Source organism: Cervus canadensis, chromosome 7, assembly GCF_019320065.1.
Source record: "Cervus canadensis isolate Bull #8, Minnesota chromosome 7, ASM1932006v1, whole genome shotgun sequence".
NCBI lineage: Eukaryota > Metazoa > Chordata > Mammalia > Artiodactyla > Cervidae > Cervus > Cervus canadensis.
The window spans coordinates 81,457,634-81,477,004 of record NC_057392.1 but is presented as its reverse complement, the minus strand read 5'-3'; the positions used below and the strand labels follow the sequence as shown (position 1 = coordinate 81,477,004).

The window sequence follows — 19,371 nt, the reverse complement described above, 5'->3', positions numbered from 1 at the left end:
AGACCCTTTTAGTGAGGGGGAGTGGGAAGGCAAAGAGCTGCCCCTTGAAAGAGCTATAGGGGAGACAGTGCCCTGTTAGAGCAAGATAGTGATGTGGGGCCCCCCGGGAAGGCTGTGGGGGGCTTGGGGAGGAGGAGGAGCTGGGCCTGCGATGGGGGTTAGAGAGCCATACAGAAAGGAATACAGGTGGATGAGGGATGCCCCGAGGGGTGAAGGAACATGAATAGGAGCAAAAAGACCTCTCAATAAGGTTGATGGTCTGTCTCTGAGACCGACATTGAGGGGGACGCTGCTCATGTTGGAGGCAGAGGGTGAGTTCTTGCCCAGAGCACACAGACCTCTGGAGTCTTTGGGCTGATATCTGTGGTGGGGCTGAGTGGTCTTAGGTGGAGGATGTGAGTCAGGAGAGGAATCTCCTCCAGTACAGAATAGCCCCAGCTGTCCCAGTGTCTGTATCTCTTAACCTGCTCTTTCTAAACTTAAAGCGGCTGAGCTTAAACACATCACTGACCTCAGTTAACTCTGCTTTTGTAGTGTGGGCTCAATCCTACGCTGGAACGAGAAAGAATAGCGCCAATGTCAGGGCCAGCTCGGGGCCCAGCAGCCGGCATGTGGTGGGTGCTTGGAAAAGGTCATTCTCCTCTCCTTCTCAGCAGCCTCTTAAGTTTCATTTCCTCTCCTATGGAGGGAGGTTTCATCTTGCCATTGATATTCGCCTGCCAAAATCAAAGATACTTTTTTCTTTGTATCTGAGAACCCATGGAAATCGCAAAGGAAATGTCTGTATGTCTGGTTCCCTCTCCACCCCTCCTCTGCCACCCAGGATGGGTATCATGGGTGGATAACCTCTGCAGTTCACACAGGGCCTCGGACTTCAAAGGCACCGGCTCTTGGCTTCATGCTCTGCTTCTGCCATATGGAAATTCTTAATAATTTTTGAACAAAGGGTCCCCATTTTCATTTCTCACAGGGTCCTACAGAGTATGTAGCTGGCCCTGTGACTATGAATCCAACCCCTAAAAGAACAAATAGCAGGTAAAAAATGACCATGGAAGAGTCAGGCCACTGGATTTATCTTCCCATCCACGTGTCAATGTTTCAGTGATGGGTAATTTGAAAATAATGAAAACACCTTAACCGTATCATTTGTAAATCAGAACATAATTGAGTACCTCTGAAATCTTAGGCACACCCAATTTTTTTAAACTTTTTGTTTCATATTAGGGTATAGCTGATTAACAAACAGCGTTATGATAGTTTCAGGTGAATAGTGAAAGGACTCAGCCATATATATACATGTCTCCATTCTCCTCCAAACTCCCCTCCCGTCCAGGCTGCCACATAACAGAGCAGAGTTCCATGTACTGTACATCAGGTCCTTGTTGGTGATCCATTTTAAATATAATAGTATACACTTGTCCATCCCAAACCCCTAACTATCCCTTCCCCCTTTCTTCCCTGTAGCAACCGTCAGCTCATTCATGAAGTCTGTGAGTCCCTTTTGGACTTGTCAGTTCATTTGTATCATTCCTTTTTAGATTCCACATGGAAGGGATATCAAACAACACCTCCTTCTCTGTCTGACTTATTTCATCCAGTATGGCACACTCTAGGCCCATCCATGTTGCTACAGATGGCATTATTTCATTCTTTTTAATGGATGGGAATAATACATTCCATTAATATACATACCACAACTTCTTAATCCTTCCCTCTGTTGATGGACATTTAGGTTGCTTCCATGTCTTGGCTATTGCAAACAGTGCTGCAATGAACACGGGATGAACACCCAATGTTTAATCATATATTTTTTCAACATTAAGAACCAGCGTCACTTTCAGAAGGATTCTTCATTTATTCTCATTACCCCCATGTATCAATACATTGAAACTCTTAAAGTTACTTTAACTCCAAGTGAGGCATGACTCAATTATTATCACTCCAAATAGAGCCCTGAGTCCTTCCCTGAGAACCTTTCTCACTTGCTTGTAGGGAGTCTCTTGGCTTTACTGGAGACATCCATTCCCTGTACAGTGTACATCTTAGAGCAGCAGGCTTAGAGGAAGGAAGGTGAGAGACGCCAGGGCGGGGCGGGTGTGCATTCCAGTTATTGATCTGGGGCTAGCCAGCAAACCTGCCTCATTCTCTCACCGTCTGTGAAAAGCAAAGTCTCTACACAGATTAAGGCATCAAACCTGGATTATGGTGATTTGTGCTAAATGAAGCATCTGCTTGAGTTATCTAGATTCTGCAGTGCCAGACCTGTACTATGCGCTTCCCAGGTGGTGTTAGTGGTACAGAACTCCACCTGCCAATGCAGATGGCATAAGAGACTTGGGTTCAATCTCTGGATCGAAAATCCCCTGGAGGAGGGCACGACAACCCACTCCAGTATTCTTGCCTGGACAATCCCGTGGACGGAGGAGTCTGGTGGGATACAGTCCATGGGGTCGCAAAGAGTAGGATGTGACTGAAGCGACTTAGCATGTATGCATGACCTGTACTCTATTCATTCTTTAACTCTGATCACAATTAATTCATCACTGAGAGAGGGCAGGCCAGGGCTTGGAACCCTGAAGCTGTGTAGCACCTTTACTGTGGAGATCACGATGCTGCCGTCCTGTGGAATAGGAGGTATTTTCTACGAAGAGCACGCTTTGGGATTAGGTAGACTCAAGCCACATCCAGTTTTTCTTCTTCAAACAGTAGAATGCTCTCTGTAAAACCACAACCCAAACTGCAGGTTCTTGCTTGTTTTTAAGCTGTCATTTTTGTTTTCCTCTAAGAAAACAAAAGTCCTCATTTTTTTCTTTCTGTGCTTTTTCTCCCTCCAGCCTAAACCTCCATGGGAGGCAGGCAAATTTTTAAATGTCAGTCTTTCACAAACCCAGTTCACCTTCCTACTGGTCATTTTGCATCTTATTCTTTTGGTTAGGAAACTAGTTGGGACACTTTGTCATTCCTTAAATATTAGAATTCTGACTTTGTACACTTATCAATATCTTTTTTATTTTTAGATGCACAAGTTGCCAGGGGCAAATTTGAGAAGGGAGGGAAAAAACCCACTAGGCTGTTTCCTTTTTTTTTCTTACTAATTTTGAATTCAGTTGGGGGTAGTAGTCTAGTGAATGCACTTTGGAATGTGCTAACCTTCCCTGGGGAGCTGTAAATGATTATTTTTTCTCTCAGGCCCAGCTGGCACAGTCGGTCCTGTTTCCGAGGCAGATTTACAAGGTGAGGGGCCCCTCTGAACCACTGCTCACAAGGAGGGAGATGCAGCCAGAATGCCTCACCCAGCTTAGCTCACAAGCTGGCCATGGGCCACTTAGTGTACAGGGGAGGCCTCCCCCGCTGTCTTGGGATGAAGAAATGGCTGTTTCACCAGCTTTGCCACAGTGATGAATTGAACTAAGAGCAGCTAGTTGCAGGCACTGTCCTGCCCTGGATCCCAAGGCCTGATCCAAGAGAATTTCAAGGATTTCCTTCCTTCCTTCTATTATTTGTTGATTACCTGCTGTGTGCTTGGCATTGTGCTAGATGCTGGATGGACAAGCTGGATGAAGCACGCAGTTTAGTAGAGCAAATCAACATTATACATCCCACAAGTTAACAGATAGTTACACACTTTGTGTGTGTGCTAAGTCACTTCAGTTGTGTGCAATTCTTTGCAACCCCACAGACTCTATCTAGCCTGCCAGGCTCCTCTATCCACGTGATTCTCCAGGCAAGAATACTTGAGTGGGTTGCCATAAAGTGCTAAGAAGGAAAACATGGTGTTGGATCTTCCCTAGTGGTCCAGTAGTTAAGAATCCACCCTGAAATGTAGGGGACATGAGTTCGGTCCCTGGACAGGGAACTAAGATCCAACATGCAACTGGGCTCATGCACCACAACTAGAGTGCGCGTACATGGCAACAAAAGATCCCACATGATGCAAGGAACATCTTGTGTGCAACGCAACCAAATAAATAAATAAATATTTCTTAAAAAGAAAAGAAAACATGGTGTGCTATGTGAATCTGAAAGTGAAAGTCGCTTAGTCGTATCTGACTCCTTGCGACCCCAGGGACTATACAGTCCATGGAATTCTCCAGGCCAGAATACTGGAGTGAGTAGCCTTTCCCTTCTCCAGGAGATCTTCCCAACCCAGGGTTTGAACCCAGGTCTCCCACATTGCAAGTGGATTCTTTACCAGCTGGGCCACAAGCGAAGCCCAAGAATACTGGAGTGGGTAACCTGTCCCTTCTCCAGGGGATCTTTCCGACCCAGGGATCGAACCAGGGTTTCCTGCATTGCAGGTGGATTCTGACGCAGGACCTTATTTAGCCTTGGGGCTAAGGAAAGGCCTCCAACTTGAACCCAGAGGTGTTACTCCAGGTTGAGAAACAGCTCCTGAGAAGGGCCTGAGACAGAAGCAATCTTGGATTTTCTAGGAAACTGAAAGGCAGCCAGTGTGCCCAGAGCTAAGTAAGCAAGAAGGTGAGAGGCACAGAGGAAGCCTGGAGAATAGAGCAGGGCTGTGACAGGCAATGTTAGGGATTTAAGCCAAGACATGACATAATCTGATTTATGTTTTCAGAAGGATTTTTCATTCACAAACAGGAAGCCTGCAAGCGCTTAATTTTGTTTAACAATTTGGGAATGATATCAAGAAAGTATGCAGCTATGGAGACTATGAAATCGGGGGCAGCTGGGTGAATGAGCGAGGCTAAACTTTGAGAGTGACGTTTTATAAATTTATGCCATCTAAAATTAGGGTCAAAGGTCTGATCGCCTCAGTTGTAGTGACGGCTCTGGTGAAGAAATCACTTCTGTCCTTGGGAAAGCAAATTTGATTCCTAAAACCTCAAAACAAAACACAAGTAGCTGGAACCATCAGAGTGCCAAGCAGTCTGTCTGCAAAGCAGCTGTGAGCTTTTTCAGCTGTTCCTCAAGTTACACTGGGGTCAGAGGCCATGAGAGGAGGAGAGGAAACGTGGGTGTTTGGACAAAATGGATCATGTTTATTTTCCTTTCTTCCCCTCCTTTGATTGAATGGTAGCAATGTGAGCAAGTGAACTCCACCTTCCCTCAGCGTCATCTCAGATGAGGGGAGAGAGAGAGATCGGGGTGAGGCAGACAGGTGTTCTAGGAAGCACCAGATCGCGGAAGGACTGCTAATTTCTGTCTTGGCTTTCTTAGTAAATAATGAACACACGAACACAGTGGAAAAGTCCTAGCACTTAACAAGAAGTGGGCAAGACACAGATGTATAGAACAGACTTTTGGACTCTATGGGAGAAGGCGAGGGTGGGATGATCTGAGAGAACAGCATTGAAACATGTATATTATCAAGTGTGAAACAGATCGCCAGTCCAGGTTGGATGCATGAGACAAGTGCTCGGGGCTGGTGCACTGGGAAGACCCAGAGGGATCGAATAGAGAGGGAGGTGGGAGAGGGGATCGGGATGGGGAACACATGTAAATCCATGGCTGATTCATGTCAATGTATGGCAAAAACCACTTCAATATTGTAAAGTAATTAGCCTCCAACTAATAAAAATAATTGGGGGAAAAAAACCCCAAGAAGTGGGCATTTTGTTGACCCTGCTTATGTGTCTGAAAGAGATGCTCTTTGCTATTCACAGAAGAAAACTGGTTAAGTTAGGGAATTGGGATTAATGTGCAGATTAAATTTATTGCTTATGAGTAATCCATGACTGAGCTTTTTTAAAAAAATGTCATTGAAGCACAGTTGATTTACAATGCTGGGTTAGTTCAAGTGTATAGTAAAGAGATTCATTTATATATATTAAATATAATATATGTTTATCTATTTCTTTTTTACACTCTCTTTCATTATAGGTTATTGTAAGATACTGAATATAGTTCTCTGAGCTATATAGTGGGACCTTGTTGGTTATCTATTTTATATATAGTAGTATGTATCTATTAATCCCGAATCCCTAATTTGTCCCTCTCCCCGACCCCTCTCCTTTGGTGACCCTGAGTTTGTTTTCTATGACTGTGATCTATTTCTGTTTTGGAAATAAGTTCATTTGTATCATTGTGTGTGTGTGTTTTTTTTTTTTTTTTTTTTTGATTCCACAGTAAGTGATATCCTGTGTAATTTGTCTTTCTCTGAACCCATGACTAATCTTAGCCCTTAACAAGTTCACCCCTTGTCCACTGGTCAGAGCAGAGCAGCACAATTTCCTAACCAGTAGATTTATATTCTGAAAAAATTCATTTCTGTAAGATGAGAAAGTTTCTTCATTCCATAGATTTAAGATAAAGCAAGCTAATATAATAACTCATTGATATTCTAGCATTTTATTATCCTTCAAAACACTATTTAGACCAGCATTTTCTCTCCTACCTTTTAGCAACTAAAATCATTTGAATACCTCTCTTAAGCGGAGAGAATGAGAAAGATGATAAAAACCATTCCAGATTGCTGCTTACCTGGCCCTGGGAAAGCTTGTTAGAGAATCTACCTGAGGAAGCTCTTAAGTACTAAATCCCATTATAACTAGTAGCCTTTCTACACAACTCTTATATTGAGGAGGGGGGAAAAGATTTAAAGAGCACTAAAGAATTTTAATATTAAATAGTTCCTTTGAGATTATGTTGAGTATAATCCTAAATTATTATGCTGTGTTCTCTGTTCAGTGATGAAGCAGGAAAATATGTCAGCTGGTGAGCAAGTAGTTTTCAGAAGAGATATATACTCATAAATTATTGTTTTCCTTCTTTTTATTATTTTTACTTTATTCTATGAAACAACTTCTTTGAAAATAGTAGCTCTAACTTTCAGAATAAACTAAAATTTCATAGTAAACTCATGATCTAGTGTGTTTAGTTTTTGAAATGCTTTTTCCCACAGTCAATGTAAGAAGAAAAGTTAACCATCATTACCTTCCATAACATTTATGTTAGGAAAGATCTTAAGTTGAAAGCAAATAGTTTTTGTGGAACTACCCAGTGCTAATATGTAATGTGATATTAATTTTGTTTTGTTTTGTTTCTGATGTTGATACTGATTTGAAAGCCTCATCATAAAAAATAAACTTAATTTTAGAAGACAACAGCCTGATAGCCCGACGGGAAGAGAGAGGGTGCAAGGAGATGATAGTTTGTAAATAAACCCGTTTTATAGATTAGGAAATAGAGGCTCTTGTATATGAAGTTACCCAAGCTGCTAAGTCTGCTAAGTCGCTTCAGTTGTGTCCGACTCTCTGTGACCCCATAGATAGCAGGCTCCGTCGGCTCGCCCAAGAGAATACACCCAATCAGAGGCACAGTCAAGCCCAGAATCCAGGCCTGTGACTCCTGGTTCAAGGTTCCATCCATTCTGGAAACCATCAAAGATGGCCTAGATTGTAACTTTGGATATATTAGCATTAGTGTGACTTTTACATTCTTTTGTTAATGAAGACTTACGTATTTCTGTTTATAATTAGTATTAAAAAATCACTGAAGTTTCAGTAAGACAGTAGAGCATAATTTGAACCTTGTTTTTGCTTTCTAATCCTGTTCAGTTTGAACTGATTGCAAAACACACTTGTCCACTAGAGGTCGCCTTTCTTCAAGATGAAGGTCAGTTCCCTTCCCTAGAACCCTGAGTCTGGTTTTCAATCCACCACCACCTGAGAAAAATGAACAGCCCTTTTTGTGGTCAGGGACCTCCTGTTGCGTTAGCTAAATACACTTATATTGGTAAGTAACTCTATTAGGGGCTGAAGGGGAGGTGTGCCCCCTTCTTCCCCTACACACACACATACAAACCACACACACACACTTTGTGTGAGTTCTGGCTTGGCCCCTCTTGGTGAACCAACTTATTTTTCTTGGGAGGTCTTGTGTTAACCCTGGCAGGTTTATACTACTTTTCACTTTTTCTGCCACTGCTCTCTCTGACTCCAAAGTCAGAGACTAAATGGAGACTAAAAGAAATGGTCCTTAAACACTGGCACAATTTGGGATGAAACCATATAGACTTCACCCAAATTTATCTAGGAGTCAGTTACTATCTTTCTTCAGTAACTGACTCCTATGCAGTGTGAATTTCAGGCAGGGTTGGCCAGAGAGTACAATAAACAAGTGCTTTGGCAGATTGTGTTGAAACATAAACCATCTCATTATTCTAGAGGGAGAGGGAGGCAGCGGCTATAGCAATACCTGATGCATCAGGTTTCAGCCCATGTCTGCAGAAACCCCAGGGCTGCAGGAGGTATTTTTAGAGATTTGTTTGCTCCTCTTCTGTGAACTGCCGAACACCTCGGCCCCTGAAAAATCAAAGTGGAAATGAAAGAGTTCTGAGATGTGAATGTAATTCAGAATAGAGAACAAATGAAATTGTGAGGCTCTGGGCATTGGGAGAAGAGTTTTCCTGTAAAGCCATGGTAAGAAGTATATAACAACATTTCAGCCCAAGTTGTAGGATCTCATTCCCTCCTATCTATGCAAAGAACTTCTCTCCACCCACTTTTCTGACATCAGCATATTAATTTATCCTGCCAGGGTAAGTAGTCTTTTATAGTCCTCAAAATTGAACTTGTAAATGTGTCATTGACCACAAAGGTGGTGGCTCCGTGCTATCGTCTTGCTGAAAATTCATGTCCAGGTAGGAAAAATGACCGGGGCTGTCCGAGAGGCCCAGCTGAGTTCAGTGTCAGGTTAGGTCTGCACATCTTTTTGGCACGTTCCCACATCAAGCCTAATAGGTGGATTGTGCAAAGCACAAGTGAATGCCTAGTGTATCCCATGAAGAGGTCTGTTTCCAGATTGATGACCTATTGTCAGTCTGGGAACTCTGTCTTTTTTTTTTTTTCTCTGTCTTTTTTTATCTTGTTTATAAAAAGGAATGTGAGCAGTTGCTGTATGTTGTTAGTAAATCAGTTCTGAAATAAATTTTTTATGATGTTGCTTTCAAACTCCTGGACATGTTTAATGAAGAATATCCAGGGACTGCAGCATAAGCTATTATGAAGGACTGTTACCATTTCCAACCACTTATCTGTGTGAAACAGGATTCTCTTGGTGTGGCACAAACTAAATAAAGAAATCAGTGTAAGCATACAGTTGGAATAAGACTGTCACTGACTTTTATAAATTCTATTTTCAAATTTTTGTATATAAAAAAAAAAAACAGTCTCGTGTTCCCAGTTAAGTATTTAATAAGTAAATAGTATCAATTTGAATGAAAAATAATTTTATTCTGATTGAAAACACTTTGGTTTGTTTTATATATGAGTTTTCTTTTGAAAAGCAGACTTGAATACTTAAAGAAAAAGTGACAGCAATTGAGTCACGCTAACAATTTACTCAGGCAACTATTTTGTTAATATCTGAAATAATAAACACAGGTGGAACCATTGTCAGAATAGTAAAAACTTTTGAGTAAATTAATTGATGTACATTTGTAAGACTCAGGTAATTTTCTTATAAGGATGAAAAATTACAACCTATTTTTACCCTTCTCTCTCTCCCCCTTTTGGGGCTCAGGGGATGTGGGAAGAAATTGTGGGTGATACAAATACCAAGCATCCTTTTCTCTGGGAAATGACCTTGGTGCAATAGTAGCCTCCAAGTCCACTACCAGGCACTCCTCCAAGAAATCTCAGACCAAATTAAGATGCTCAGATCACAGCTTATTAAATCAATTTAAAATGCATATCAAGATGCAAGGGAAAGAGATGGGATGAGCTGACATACTTAGTGTGATATTGTGATTAGGCCTTCTTCCCTCTTTCTGGCACAGAGCTCCTAAAACCCCTGGAATTTCCTAAGTGATGAGAGTGATAAAAGCGTCTCCTGCTATCTGTGTTAGTGAGGTGATTTTCAAATATATGTCAGGATGGGAACCTGGAGGGTCAACCACAGAATTAGAGGGTGGGAACTTTCAGTCCCACCTCCTGACCTGAGAGAGGCGCTTGAGGTTGAATCAGTCACCACTGACCTGTGATTTAATCAGCTACACCTATGAAATTAAGCCTTCATAAAAATCCAAACAGGACACGGGTTCGGAGAGCTTCCGGGTTGACGGACGCGTGGGAGTTTAGGGAGAGTGGAGTGCTGTGGGAGGGGGCGTGGAAGCTGAGTCTTTTCCCCACGCCTCCCCTGTGCCTTCTTTCCCATCCAGTGGCTCCTATGCGTGAGAGCCCAGTCACTGAGTCACGTCCGACTCTGTGACTTCACGATTGTAGCCCGCCAGGCTCCTCTGTCCATGGAATTCTCCAGGCAAAAATACTGGAGTGGGTTGCCATGCCCTCTTCCAGGGGATCTTCCCAACCCCGGGATCAAACCCAGGTCTCTTACATCTCCTGCATTGGGAGGCGAGTTCTTTACAACTAGCACCACCTGCTCCTGAGTTATATCCTTTTATAATTAACCAGTAATCTAGTAAACAAAATGTTTCTCAGAATTCTGTGAGCTGCTCTAGCAAATTAATTGAGCCCAAGGAAGGGTTTTCTTGAACCTCCCGCCTCTAGCCCATTGGGCAAGAGTGCAAGTTAAGAACCTGGACTTGCAATTGGCATTTGAAATGGGGAGGGGGGACAGTCATGTGGGTCGAGCCTTTAACCTGTGGGCTCTGATGCTATCTCCAGGTAGAGAGTGTCAGAACTGAGTGGACTTGTAGGATACTCAGTTGGTATCCAAGAATGACACGGTGTGGGGAAACCCCCTCCCCTGCACCAGTTGGAATTGGTCCCAGAATCCTACTTAGGATATGGTACAGGAATGTGAAGGACTGCATTGCCTGAGTCTAGGATTATGCGATATTTGTGTATCCAGCCTTTCTGCCACAACCACCTTCCCTGTTGATGATACAGTCACAAGCCAGGGTTGAGGTTTCAGAGAGGAGGCCCAGTTAGGCAAAAGGTGTCTATCAATGACACACAGCCTGCTTGATCAGAGACACAGGGGCAAGTCCCTCCGGCTCCCTCTGCAACTTGCTCCCTCACCTGATGAGTGGCTGTTGGAACTGTATTTCTTGGGCAGAGGACAAATAGGGACAGAATGTGTGTCACCAGTGGGCAGTGTAAAATCTAATGAATATTGAGAGCCTTGGGGTTGTTTAGCATGTCATGAATATGAGGTGCTTCTCTAGTCTTTCCATCCCTTTCTGTGTTCAGCTTGATCTAAGGCATCCAGGTTACTAACTTACTCTTTAATACATCACATCTCATGAATTCTGCCTCATTGTCTAAATCCTGCACATTTCATCTATGTCTGACAACCGTTTACATACTTCATTGTCTGTACTTAACACATCTTATAGGTTTCATCTATCCCATTTGTTTTTCTTGTTTCTTATATAGCATTAGTCAGCATTTCTCGAATATTCTCAAGTAATAGAGTAACACCTTCTACAAGATATCTTGGAAGAGCTTTTCCCACACTGATCCTCCTTCTCTGTTTCCATTCTTGCCAGCCTCCCCATCCTTGAGGTCTTTCCCTCAAGGACCCAATCAAGATGCTGGTCTGTGCTCTTTCAACTTTCCCCATCTCCACTATAGGCTCCTCTTTACTCAACAGTTCTTTGTAATTTCACTCCCCATATCTTCAGTTTCAAGGCTAAATGAAGCCCTGTTATGAGCTCCTGATCTAACTCATCCAGGATCTGGTCTTTCCAATTATTTCCCACCTATCATAGTCAGTTTCTCCCTTCTTCCTGGCTCCTTCCCTGATGCCCACATAGACATTTGGATCTCCTCTATCTTACAGATCAACCACAACAACCACTTCTCTGATTCCATTATTTCCTCAAGCTATCAACCTGATGCTCTAATTTATCTACAACCTTCTTTACCAACTTCTCTCTACTTAGTCCTTCAACTTTTTAATGGCCTGTAACTTGGTTTCTACCCCTAACACACTAGTACCGAAATTATTCTCAAGGGAAACTGATGACCTCCCAGTTGTCAGATCTAACGACTTATGGTTGTGCTTCCCTGCAGTGTTTGAAGCCGTGGAGCTCTCTCCCTTTGATCCTTCACTGTGTTGGTTTTCCTCTTCTTCTCACCTTATCACCCCACCCCCTTTCCTTCCTCTTACCCTCTAAATGCTGGTTTTCACCCTAGGGGACTGTGTTCATTTTCTATTGCTGCTGTGAAAGATCACCCCAAACTTAGTGACTTAAGTGAACATGCATTTGTTGTTGTTCAGATGATAAGCTGTATCCAACTCTTCTCTACCTCATGGACTGCAGCATGCCAGGCTTCCCTGTCCTTCACCATCTCCCGGAGTTGGCTCAAACTTAAGTCCCTCGAGTCGATGATGCCATCCAACCATCTCATCCTCTGTCGTCCCCTTCTCCTCCCACCTTCAATCTTTCCCAGCATCAGGGTCTTTTCCAATGAGTCAGTTCTTCGCATCAGGTGGCCAAAGTATTAGAGTTTCAGCTTCAGCATCAGTCCTTCCAGTGAATATTCAGGACTGATCTCCTTTAGGATTGACTGGTTTGATCTCCTTGCAGTCCAAGGGACTCTTAAGAGTTTTCTCCAACACCACAGTTCAAAAGCATCATTTCTTCAGCTCTCAGCCTTCTTTACAGTCCAGCACTCACATCCATATATGACTACTGGAAAGACCACAGCTTTGACTATACAGACCTTTGTCGCCAAAGTGATGTCTCTGCTTTTTAATACTCTGTCTAGGTTTGTCATACATTTATTTGTTGTAATAGATAAACATACATTTATGATATTGCAATTCTGGAGGTCAGAAGTGCCTAGGAAATCTCACTGGACTAAAATCAAGGTGCCAGCAGGCCTGTTACCTCCTGGAGGCTCTAGGGGGAAATCCACTTCCTTGCCTTTTCCATCTTCCAGAGGACTTCTGCCTTCCTGATCTGGGATCCTTCCTCTGTCTTTACAGGCAACAACATTGGACAGAGTCTTCCTCACGCTGCCATCTCTCTGGTTCTTCCTCTGTTGCCCCCTCTTTTTGCCTTATAAGGACCCTTGTGATAACACTGGGCCCTGGATGACCCACAGTAATCTCCTTGTCTCAGGGTCAGCTGATTAACAAGTCTAATCCCCACCCCCCTACCCCAGCTCTATGGGGACTGATGTGCCCAACATAGCAATGCCTCTGTTTGTTAGTCCTTTCTCTTCAATTTCTCCCTTCATCTGATCCATTTCTGCAACTATCCTGACCCTGAGGAAGACCCCCCACATACTATCTGTTGGCCTGACTTCTCCTTTGAGCCCCAATTGCCTCCTGCACCTTCAAAACTTTATGGTGGAAAATAAAAGACCACTACTGCAACCCAACCCCTCAGAATCAGTTCCTCCTCCTAACTTCTCTGGTTTCACAGCACCAAGTTTACTTCAGCAGTGGTCTCAGAACCTCAGGACTGTTCACTCTTCCAGGTCAGATCACTGGCTAGGTGCCGTCAATGTATTTTTCAGAGTCTCACGGAATGCATCCCTCTGTCTTCAACTTTCCATTGCTACTATCGCCTCCATCCGTCCAGCCTCTTTTTATTCCTTGGACTGTTGTTGTTGCTTTTAATTCGGGAAGGGGGGCTGGAAATCTATTTTCTGTTCCTTTCTAGGGCCCTTTAGAGCTGTTTTACATGTTATTCTAATTTTATCATGTCATCATGATAGCATCCTTAGTTTATAGATGAAGAAACTGAGGCTAATAGCAATGAAGTAACTTTCTGAAACTCATAATCATTCATTTGTTCATTTAAAAATATTGAAAGCCTATTATAGGCCAAGTATTATTTCAAATGTTGGGGATAATAGTACTGAATTAACTAACCATGATCTAAGTTCTAAGGAAAGTTACCTTAATCTAGAAATAGAAAAAATGGGCTCAAGAAGTAGAAAACCAAATGAACAAGATTATTGCAGTCTCCCAGCTAACCTAGCTAAGCATTTTCTTGCTTTTCTGAATTCCTAGTGAGCAAACAACAAAATCTCCTTGGTAGCACTTTACTCATTCAACACTATATATAGTCATTTGTATACTGCCTTATTTTCCTTACCAAACTCCCTGGAGGCAGAAACACTGCCTCACATGGCACATAACAGGATTTTGTTTCAGCTACAAGGTTGTAAGAGTCAAAGAAGATGTTCAGGAAAGTTCTCTGTAAACTGTAAAGCCATTTTCTAAGGTTTATTGTCATCAGTGATGCCGGCTGTGATCTTCTTTGGGCAAGTCATCCAAGGACCCAATGCCCCTTGATGTGGACAGGGTCAATTTTCCTTACAATTCCGTTTCTTCCCTTACCTGGTGAAAAGGTACAACGTAACACTGTATGTTGGGTTGGGCAAAAAGTTCATTCAGGTTTTCTGTGTCATCTTACCGAAAAACCTGAATGATTTTTTTTTTTTTTTTTTTGGCCAATGCAATACAATGTCTACCTGCTTTCCGCAAGTTCCTAAGGAAAAGCTTAAAAGTTATTGCTTAAGACAATGACTTTCTTGTTCATCTTCCCCACCCCCCAATACCTTCATTTTTCCCATAATATTTCATTACAAAGCTTTTCAAACTGAAAAGTTTTTTAGGTGACTATCCATTTATGCACCATCCAGATTCTACCATTACTGTTTTACTAAACTTGCTTTGTCACAGTTTTCTAGTTATCTTTCCATTCATTCATCTCATTTATTTGATGCATTTCAAAGGAAGGTATTATTAAACTGCCCCCTAAATACTTCAGCTGCATATCATTAACCAGATCATTTTTATTCCTTTGAGGTATGTTTGACATACAATGAAATGCACAAATCTTAAATGTCTTATTCAATGGGTTTTGACAACATATACTCCTCTGTAAGCCAAGCCCTTTCAAGTCATTCAGCTTGTGCCAGAAAGTTCCTTTATACATTTCCCAAGTCAGTCCCTGACCCCAGTAGTTCACTCTTGAAGCTGTATGCTCAGATGACCTGCAGATATGACTTTTAACCACCATATTTACCATCCAAAACACCCCGTCATTCTGTTCCCATTGCAAAAATTTATTTTAATCTTTTTTTCAGCTTTCTTAAGGTATAGTTGACAAAATTTGTATATATTTAAGGTGTACAATTGTGATGGTTTCCTATTAACGTACGTTGTGAAGTGATCACCACAGTCAAGCTAATTAGCATTCATTACTTCATATAGTTACCTTTTTTTTTCTTTCAACCCCTACCCCCTCTCTGTGGCAACCACCTGTTTATTCTCTGTATCTATGAGTCTGTTTCTCTTTAGTTCTGTTTGTTCATTTGTTTTGTTTTTTAGATTCCACATATAAATAAAATCATGCAATATTTATCTTTGTCTGTCTGACTTATTTCACTGAACATAATACCCTCTAGATCTACCCATGTTGTCACAAATGGCAAGACTGCTTTCTTTTTTATGGCTGAGTTTTATATATATATATATATATGCCACAGCTTCTTTATCCATTCATCTGTCAAGGGACATAAGCTGCTTCCATATCTTGGCTATTGTAAATAACACTACAGTGAACATAAGCGTGCATATGTCTTTTCGAGTTAGTGTTTTTATTTTCTTGGGGAAAATACCCAGAGGTGGAATTGCTGGATCATATGGGCTTCCCAGGTGGCTCAGATAGTAAAGAACCCACCTGCAATGTGGGAGACCTAGATCCGATCCCTGGGTTGGGAAGATCCCCTGGAGAAGGGCATGGCAACCCACTCCAGTATTCTTGCCTGGAGAACCCCCACGGACAGAGGAGCCTGGCGGGCTGCAGCCCATGAGGTTGCAAAGAGTTGGACACGGCTGAGTGGCTGAGCATAGTAGAGCACATGGTAGTTCTATTTTTAATTTTTTTGAGAATTCTCCATACTCTTTTCCATACTGGCTGCTCCAATTTACATTCCAATAGTATACAAGGGTTCCCTTTTCTCCACATCCTCTCCAACACTTGTTATTTGTTGTCTTTTTGATGACAGCCATTCTGATGGATGTGAACGGATATTTCATTATGGTTTTGATTTGTATATCCCTGATGATTAGTGATGCTGACCATCTTCCCTGTGTCTGTCGGTCATCTTCATTCTGTTGCTATTACTTGCCACAAATGAAAAAGTACTTTTCAGGATTTAAAGACATAATAGTTTGCTTGGTGGAAGAAATAGAAAAAATGGCTTACTGAGTCAATAGTGTAATTTTTCTTCTTTTAAAACATACTTTGAATTCAGCTTTAGGTTGAACCACTCTGCTACCTCTCTCTTACCTTATGATAGATTTTGATTTCAAGGTCAACCTACATTAGTTCAGTCAAAAGGGGTTTATTTCTTTAAGTCCTGTGGTCCTCATTTAGCATTTTTTTTTAACACACTCACAGGAAAATCTGGAGGGTTTTTTTTTCTTCTTACTGCTGTTGCTGGAAGATTTATGTTCTTGGGCATGTCACCACTCTCTCAGGCCTCAGTGTCCATATCTGGAAAATAACAGTTTATCTCTTAAGTCCCCATCTAAATCTGAAACCCAATACTTTCTGTGGGAAGGAAAGTTGTGAAGACCTGAGAACAAAACAAAAGCATCTCCATGCCACATACAGTAGTATATTAAAGAGTTCATCAATATTTTTTAGTCCAAAAAGAATAAATGTTACTGTATCTTGGTAAGTTATTCTAGCTTATGTGTGTTCTTGGAACAGCTGATTTCTGTTTAAAGTTTTTTGTACTAGCAAATCATAATTTAAATTGTAACACAAAGTCCTTTCCAATGAATGACTGTAGAAGGAAGCTTGCTTGATATATTCCTTTTTTTTTTTTTTTATCTTGTTTATACTTCTTTAGAGGGCTTTTTGACAGGATTTGGGAGACAATTGTCAGAAATCTGTTCTCCCCATAGCCACCTCTGAGTCACTTCCACTATTTATGGAAGAGCAACTGTGAAGAGTGGGATCATGTTTAGGCTTTTTTTTTTTAAACAACACATGATAAATGTCTTTAGAAGTTTATGTAATACATCCTGAAGCTTTCAGTTTTCAGAAGAGAACAGAGTCCAGAAAGCAACTTTTTAGGCCTTGTATAGCTTGAAAGCATGTTCCTGAGTCTTAGGGTCCTAGATTGTCAAAGTAGTAACCTGAGTGAAGTTTTAGCAGTCTTGGGAGTAAAGCTGTTCTGTCTTGGAAAGCTGCAACTGTGCCTCCTATATCAGGCATAAGATTTCCATTTCATCTTATTTGCTACCTTGCAAAAGAACTTTTACTTTGGCTTACTTTTCCTTGCACATACTTCAGATTCCAGAGCCTTCATCTGCACGGTTGTTTAGCAAGACACTCCACAAAGCAGCCTCTGTCTCTGTCCTATATGGATTACTCAAGAGGGAGGAATGAAATTTAGGATGGGGATATGTTGCCTGTTGTTTACTTTCGCTGAAGACTTTCTGTCCTCTTTTCTGTTTAAGAAGACTCATCATCTAGCTCAGCTGTCTGCTTCGTTCTTCAGGCTCTCATTGGAGCACCTGCCAATAAGCTGGCCTAAGAAGTCTTGTACATGTTAGTGGCCTCGCTATCTCCTAGATTCCAGGCCCTCGAGTTTGGCAGGGTGCGTGTCCAGAGTGCTTTTTCCTGGGAACCCAATGAGCCTGTGCGGAAATGGCAGCCTGTGAGATCACCAGCTGGGTCTTTCCTGTCGCCTTTCCACTGTCTTAACCAGGAAGCTGAAGCCAGGCTTGTGAATGTGTCTCTGGAAATGAACTCAGCCAACTTCTCTCCTGTCAGAATCTCAAGTCACGAAAATTAAGAACATACAGAAAAATAGGTTTTTCTCTTTCCAAGTAACAGAGATGTTGTCAAGTTATAAGATTAAAAATATTTCGCCAAATATCCTTAACACAAACTCTCCGCACTCCTTAAGATCGAGTTTGATATGAAAACTTGTCAAATGTGTTGATCCCACTCATCAAGCAACAGTACTTGTTTTTCTTATTAATAGCATAATGAAGACTTTGCAGTTATTAGTAAGAGTATTGAAGAAGACAGATATAGATGTAGCAAAATAGCTTAAGAATGTTTTTAAACTTGGCTTAAATTTAGTCAAGATTTTACTGAGTTCCATTTGTTTGAGCATCATTTTGAGAACCATTTGTTTTTATTAAGAAACAACAAAATGAGCTGCCTATGGCAACTGAAAAATTATAAATAGGGAAATTTTATTGTGTTTATTTAAAAAATTTTCTATCATTAAATTAGCTTCAGGAATTTATAGGCCTAGTTGTTCCTCCTTATAAGCTAAAATCCTACAACAGCCCTGAAGAAGTGCAAAACTGGCTCCTCTTTTTACCAGAGACATGTATGGTCCAACTTGTGCGTCCTTTGATTACTATCTGAAAGTCAAGAATCCTTTCTATTATGGTCACTTACATGGAATGGTCTGTTTCTAGGATCATATTGCTGTATTGAGGATGTCTATATATTCAAGTCATAGCACTGGGCCTTACTTTAAAAAAAACTTGCACTTTGGTTTCATTTTCATGAAATGAATTATACTGACTTTAATACTTTAATAAGCCCTCTCCCTAAAAATTATGGGAATAATTATTTCATCTTCTGTTTGACTTAAAAAGCAGGTAAGAACCAAAAATGAGTGGAAAATCCAAAGAATTCCAAAATAATATTTTTAAAAAGAATGAAGGCCCTCATTTTAGCTGTAAAGTTGACAAACACTTCAAACACTCAACACAGAGAACACCCCTTCGGTGTCAAAATTCAGAATGGATTGTTTTCCCTTTCGGCCTGTCCAAAGTTCTGAAATGATCCTTAAGGGCTCTCGTTTCGTAAGCACCAGGCAAGCAGCATCAGTGGGCAGGAAGGATGATGCCGGAGGTTAGAAATGTTCAACTGCAACATTGATTTGTGTCTGCCCCTCTCCCTCTCCCTCGCTGGCCTTTTTCCCTTTAATGAGGACTAGAATGTTTCCACATCAGTTAACTGCCTTCATAAAGCACCAGAAGGTCACACCAGCCCCAGACTGATCCTTTTCTTTGTGTCGATAATATAATTGGCTGATTGTGCCAGTGATGAGCGCGCCCCCTCCCCCAGCCGGGTCCTAGCTCCATGTTTGTGAGCCTTACTGCTGGTTTCCGAGGAGGGCAGCTCGGCTCGCTGCGCGCTTCCCAGCGCAGGCGGTGCCACTGCGCAGGTTGATCAGCGAAACAGCATCCATTTTAATCTGCGGGGAGCCCCTGCCTTCCCAGGGCGTTCTCTCCGCAAGCGGATGCTCCGCGCTCTCCCTCGGCAGCCTCGCTGAGCAGTCCTGCTTTGGGGTCTGCTCCCTAGGATGCACTGAGATGGTACACCAGGAAAACTGTTCGTATCAGGTAAGATTTAAAGCCTGATCGTGAGGCCGGCATCCTTTGGGAGAGGAGGCCTTCCTCGTCCAGAGCAGCAGGTTGCCTCTTTCCGGGTTT

At 41.9% G+C, this 19,371-nt stretch overlaps 1 protein-coding gene across 4 annotated transcripts in view; it reads left to right on the top strand.

The window, feature by feature from the left end:
• Positions 1 to 19,371, top strand: part of LOC122444990 (schwannomin-interacting protein 1) — a 177,577-nt gene that overhangs the window by 97,546 nt on the left and 60,660 nt on the right. The window contains exon 1 of one of the 4 annotated variants that reach the window (XM_043473895.1): positions 18,957 to 19,281. The exons of the other annotated variants lie outside the window; for them this stretch is intronic. Coding sequence (XP_043329830.1) covers positions 19,252 to 19,281 — 30 coding nt within the window. The 5' untranslated portion in view covers positions 18,957 to 19,251. Of the gene's footprint in view, positions 1 to 18,956; positions 19,282 to 19,371 lie in introns of those variants that run through there. 4 annotated transcript variants of the gene reach the window in all.